This window comes from Mastomys coucha, unplaced genomic scaffold (genome assembly GCF_008632895.1).
Source record: "Mastomys coucha isolate ucsf_1 unplaced genomic scaffold, UCSF_Mcou_1 pScaffold15, whole genome shotgun sequence".
Lineage (NCBI taxonomy): Eukaryota > Metazoa > Chordata > Mammalia > Rodentia > Muridae > Mastomys > Mastomys coucha.
In genome coordinates, this window is record NW_022196897.1 from 72,574,260 (window position 1) to 72,580,556 (window position 6,297).

Genomic DNA, 6,297 nt, shown 5'->3' on the forward strand with positions numbered 1-6,297 from the left:
AGTAAAAGTACTCCTGGTAGTTCATTCTTCTCAGAAGGGTAAAGGAACAAGTAGAGAGATTGGGGAATGTTATTTTAAAACAAATGAACATAATTCTCATCATTAAACTTTAAAATTATTTCTATACTATTACATAAAAAATTGAAATATTAGAAAAAAATTTTACTTCATACAATAGAACTGAAACCACTCAATGTCCCAGAGCCAATATAAATTCAACTTTTCAACCGTTACTTAAAATAGTATTGATGATTTTATGCTGCATCTCTTGTTTATTTTCTTTGTTCTTTTTTATGATTTATTCATTATTTTAAATAAGTACACTGTAACTGTCTTCAAACACACCAGAAGATGGTGTCAGATTTCATTATGGGTGGTTGTGAGACACCATATGGTTGCTGAGATTTGAACTCAGGGCCTTCAGTTCAGTAGTCAGTGCTCTTACCCACTGAGCCATCTCACCAGCCCTATTTTTCCATTCCTATGTCCCCTTTTAAAAATAAAATTGAATGCTACAAAATTTATAAAATCCGTTTTATATGTCAGTTACTGAAAATTACAGTAAAACTGATATATTTGATGTATGTATCAGATGACTCATTGTATATGTAGTGACTTTGTCTTTTTCCAGTGCTGAGAATGTAGATGATACATAATCAAAAGACACCTGATCATTTTATCTGGTCGTTCTTCAATTACTTGATGGCTAAAGATAACTTTTCCACAATTCTCTTCAGAGCACTTTTTACTTCCTGATTTCTCAAGCTGTAGATCAGCGGGTTTAACATGGGAATTACAACCACATAAAACACAGAGGCAAATTTATCTGTGTTCAGAGAATGGCTTGACTTGGGCTGCAGGTACATAAAACTTACTGTTCCATAAAATATGGTGATTGAAGTCAGGTGGGATGCACACGTGGAAAAGGCTTTCCTTCTTCCTTCAGCAGAATGAATCCTCAGGATGGCAAAGACAATGCAGATGTAAGAAATGACCACAATCACCAGAGAGCAAAGGGTGTTGAAGCCAGCAATGATTAGCAGCATCAGCTCTTTGACATGAGTATCAGAACAGGCCAGAGCAACTAAGGGGACATCATCACAGTAGAAGTGGTTGACCACATTGGAGCCACAGAAAGACAAGCGGAAGGTTTCCACTGCCTGTGCAAGCCCCACAGTGAATCCATAAATGTATGTGCTGGCGATGACCTGAAGACAGAGCTTCCTAGGCATGAGGACCGCATAGAGGAGAGGGTTCCAGATGGCCACATACCTGTCGTAGGCCATGATTGACAGCAAGTACAGTTCACAAACTACAAATGTGACAAAGCAGCACAACTGAGTGGCGCATGCATAGAAGGTTATGCTTTTAACTTCACGTAGAAAATTTACCAGAGTGTTTGGAGTGACAGAAGAGGTAAAACAAAAGTCAATAAAAGCCAGGTGAGTCAGGAAAAAATACATGGGGGTATGAAGCTGAGGACTCACTTGAATTAACACAATCAATCCAATATTACCCACAACACTAGTTAGGTAGATGACTAGAAACACACCAAAGAGACTGACCTGAAGTTCTGAGTCATCTGTGAGCCCCACAAGGATGAACTCAGACACTGCAGAGAGATTCCTGTTAGCCATTGTAGATCGATGGTACATGTACTAAAAGTCTTCAGAGCATACAGTATTGACCTAAAGTCAGAAGCAGATTCTGACTCATTGATCTTGTATCAGAAATTCATAAGAAGCACTTCACATGGCTTCAGCTTTCAGAATAGCACATGTCATGAGTAGATTTATCAAAATATGGGACCCTGTGGGATTTATAAAAATATAGAGGGTTTTTTGATTGTTTGTTTGTTTGTTTGAACCAGTTGAACAATTAAACCCAAGTGAGAAGACAGTTCCTGAGTCCCAGCCATCTAAGGAACAAGTTCTACCTTCCTGACAGTGTCAAATGGAGTTCATGTTCTCAGGCCCGGGAGTCCAGCTCCTATCCTGCTGCTTCAGATGTTTCATGTTTTTCTATTAACCAGTAAAGGTGGCAAAGAGGGGAGATGCTCTTATCCTGTTATACAAACTATGCCACACAAGTCATAAATATGTCACTTGTCTTGACTTAATAGACTACATGCAGCTTGCACATTCTTTTGTCCCTTATCATTCCAAAATTCCAGATCAGAGTCCAGGAGGAGATCTGACTACCAAAGCTGAATCAAGGACCCTGAAACCAGATGACCCAGATAAGCTCAGTCACCAATGTTAACTTCTTTGCTTAACCCCTTGGGTCAAAATATGATTGGTCAGTCCAACAGCTCATCCTACTCTCTCTTGCTTTGCTTTCCTATTCTATAAAAATGTTGCACAGTGTCCCTATTTGTGGAAGTAGTTCAGACCCCAAACTTGCTGCCTCCCTACACATGCAGAAAATAAAGCTTTCATTTTTAAACGTTTGTCACTGAAGTGATTTTTCTGGACTTTCACCCTGAACCCAACACTCATATCTATAGGGAGACGGAGAGAAACAGAGGGAAGGAGATGGAGAGGGAGAAGGGGGAATGGAAGAAGAGAGTGGGGGAGGAGATGTTGAGAACTATTTGAAAGAACAACAGGTCATTTTTATTGATTACTGGAAAATTTACAGAAAATTATTGTAAGTTTATAAAATTTTAAACATCTGGTATGATGAATCTTTAAAGTTGACTTTAGGAAGTTAATATATGATAGATCATTAGTAAAATTTTGAATACTTATCATCACTGAACATCATAGCCAGATGGTTTTGATTTATCAGCATTTTCTTTTAATAAAACAACAAATCAAATAAAAACAAAAACAAAGAAATAAACAAAAAATTCACAACCATGTTCTTTCAGTTCAGGTGTAGTATTTATAAATTTAATATAAGAAGAAAATCATAAAATGTATTGCTTTGATTTTAAAAAAAATCAGTAAGATATAGTTAAACATTTTAGATGTTAACATTTCTGACATTAAAGACAGAATTTACAGTTCTTAGTCATAAGTTCCACAAATCTACCCACTCCCATATCTGTTCTTTCCTTTTAAGTCTCCATGAATAAGGTAGGGGACATGAGTAGAGTTCTATTTTTATTTTTGGTTGTGAGCCTAGCCTTTAACGGCTGAGCCATCTCTCCAGCCCAAGAGTTCTATTTTTAATATCTAAAGTTATATCTTTTTTATTATTTCTCCATGTCTCATATTCTCTTCGAATGTCCTTTTTTCAATAATTAACTAGCCTAGAACAAGGTATGTAAAAAGGTCTCACATAATCTCTGGCATCTATGAATATCTTTGCCCATTACCTCTGTTCTTTTCTGTGTCCCTTGAGAAACAGACATGCTGGCAAATTTCCTGGTGCTCAGTTCACCTAACGTCTTCATTTGTCAGCCTACTAAGTTATCATCTTTATCTCTTTTGAAATATATTTACTCTAAGTTTGTAGCCATTCTCCTTCCTTCCAGATTTGATGGTGTTTCATATTTGACTTATATAAATCATGAGACAATTACAATCACCTTAAATGAGGGAAGACATCATCTTTTGGATTGTAAAGTCACCAGAGTCTATGGATTTTTCCCATCTTCTTTTCTCTTTTACATTCTTTCATAGCTCCTTCTCCTTTGCCTTATTCATAGCAATTCCCTTACTTCAATGTTCTTTAATCAGTTATGTTACTCAAGTGCATTATTGGCTGTTTTCAACTAAGCCTTTGGGACAGCTGTTTTTCATATATTATGAAACAAATGTCTAGATCACTAAGCCAAGAATTTCTCTGAACTGTGGACACACATGTATAATGATCACTCACTCTGCTTCTGTCAGATATTTTATAAGCAAGTAAATGTAATATAGTCAAAAAGGTTCATCAATTAAACCTACCCCATTTATATACTCGCATTGGGATATTTCTATCCTACTGCAATGAAAGATGCTACCATCTATACAGTCTTCCTCATGGCAAAGTTAATGATATTTTGCACATAATCACCTAAGTTCCACCAAGAAACAGGTGTTCTAAAACCTACCATGTATTTTTTATTTAGGCCACAATTTAGGGCAATCACTATTGTATTGGCTTCCAGTTCGCCTCTCTCTGTGAATATGCTGCTTAGAGTACGCATTCGAAAACGTGAGACCTAGCTTGGACTAAAGCTAAAATCTACTAATCTTGAAGTTTTTATTAATAAATTTTATAGATTAGTTATAGTAATTACACTATATTTATCTCAATACAAACCAATCAAACCCCAGTAGTTAGTATTATGAACTACAGTCCTAGTGTTATTGAGCAAATAGATACAATGTTTCCATTTCTCTAAATTCCATTATTACTCCAATTACTTATTTTCATTCCCAATATTCCACAGCAAGCCCAGTCTAACACACATATTTGTGTCCACAGGTCAGAGGAACTTGTACCTTGAAGCAACTGTGAAGAGCCTGCACCACTTAGCATGGCTTTCATATTTGACTCTATTTTGTTTGTTCTCTTGCTCCCTCTAGAATATTTTCCCTCAATTGCATCATTTAAATAATTTCTGAACTAAAAATATAGTGTCAGCTTGCAACTGAAGCAATTATGCTATGGTTGATCTTTTGGGATGCAATTTACTTAATAGGAAACAATAAATACTCGAATGACAACCACTATAAAGAGAAAAGGATACTAAGTACTATTTAATTATGTGGGGAATAAGAAAAAAGAGAACAAAACAAAACAATAACATTTGCCTAGAGTTTAATGCTTATAAAGAGTTTAAGTATGTGTTGTTACACTTGTAAAATTTGACAGTTACCTTTCCATATATTCTTTCTACACAAATTAGATGGGCCTCTGAGAATCAGTAAATCACTTACTGTTTTAATCATTTCAACAGTAATGCTTCATTATATTTACTTACATTTTTAACAGAGATTTATTATGTAGCCCAGACTGGGTCCTCCTTCAGCTCCCAAGAGATGGCATTAAAGGCATCTATAACCATGCCTTACATCAAATTAGTTTCCTTCTCCCAAATCATAAATATACTTTCACAATGTATTCATTAAGCTGATTTTAATTTTATGATTTATTTATTTTATTGAAACCGGTGTTTTCTCTGCATACATGTTTATGCACCAAGTGCATGAGTTTCCCATATAAGATGAAAAGGGCTTTGGATGTCCTGAAACTGAGGTTACAGGAAGTTGTGAGGCACCATATGGGAATCAAGGTTTCTGTAATAGCAGCAACTGCTCTTAACCGTTTATCCACATCTCTAAATCTTATTTTAACTTCTGAAATGTTATAGTTAATTATGGAATTACTACTAATCCATATATCACACATTGGTCTTAGTAATTAAATTTAGGACAACATAAACCTTTTATTTTATTAGAAAATGCACAACATTTTTAATATAAGCATATTGGTATCTAAAGACTCTATGTGTTCCATTTGAAAATGGTATTCTAAATAATTACAGTGAATTGGTTGAGTTAATAATGGATTAAAAGTACCATCATTACACTATTTATTTTTTGGTAACTATTAGCATTATCTGACATCATCCATGCTACTACTTTTAGCCAATGTCTTAATAACAAATGACAAAAAGGAAGGATTAAAAGACTTCTAATATGGTTGGAGATGTTGATACAATATTTGTTAACCAGGTATACAAAGTGGGTTAAATTTCTAGCAGAAATATATAGCATTAAATGTGGTTGTACACATATTTAATCCTGGCCCTCTGTGGCATTCTGTAGAGGAGAAACTTCAGAAATGTAAGGTTGTTTCCTTTTACACTGCATAGTTTGTTTGAAATCCTGGGAAGTCTGAGACCTTGTTGCAAAATAGAAAAAAAAAAAAAACAGTACTGTATTTCCACTTCCTGTTTTGCTTGTCTGCTTTTTGTCATTAGCAGAGTCATACTATACTGTTGGTCAATGGCATCATATGGATCTAAGCTAGTTTTCCCAGGAAGAATGATCTTAGATCAGCTAGTTTACAGGTTACCCATTAGCAGACACAAATAAGTGAGAGGCTTTGGAGCCTGGTCCAGAACAAAAACTACACACGATTCATGATAAGTAACAAACAAACAAAACTCTTCATCATTCTATACTTTAACTACTTTTGAATTATTTTGTGTCAATATAAAACATTTTCACTGAGCAAGATGAAAAGAAAATGCTAGTTGCATATGAGCACAGAGAAGGTATCCAAACTGATAGGTTTGGCTCGCAGCGGCGCATCCACAGACACCAGATACAAGCAGCTCTGTGTTTTTGGAAG

The 6,297-nt window shown here is 35.3% G+C and overlaps 1 protein-coding gene across 1 annotated transcript; it reads right to left on the reverse strand.

Annotated features, from left to right (window-relative positions):
- Positions 1-626: 626 nt before the first annotated feature.
- On the reverse strand, positions 627-1,705 carry LOC116092084 (olfactory receptor 5AL1-like). Its single transcript, XM_031373442.1, has one exon. It carries the CDS (start codon positions 1,653-1,655, stop codon positions 696-698), a length of 960 nt encoding a protein of 319 aa, XP_031229302.1. The 5' UTR covers positions 1,656-1,705; the 3' UTR covers positions 627-695.
- Between the last annotated feature and the right edge of the window lie 4,592 nt (positions 1,706-6,297).

Bases quoted from the DNA above. Each gene is read 5' to 3' on its own strand.
- LOC116092084 (XM_031373442.1), bottom strand. From the start codon at position 1,655: ATGTACCATCGATCTACAATGGCTAACAGGAATCTCTCTGCAGTGTCT.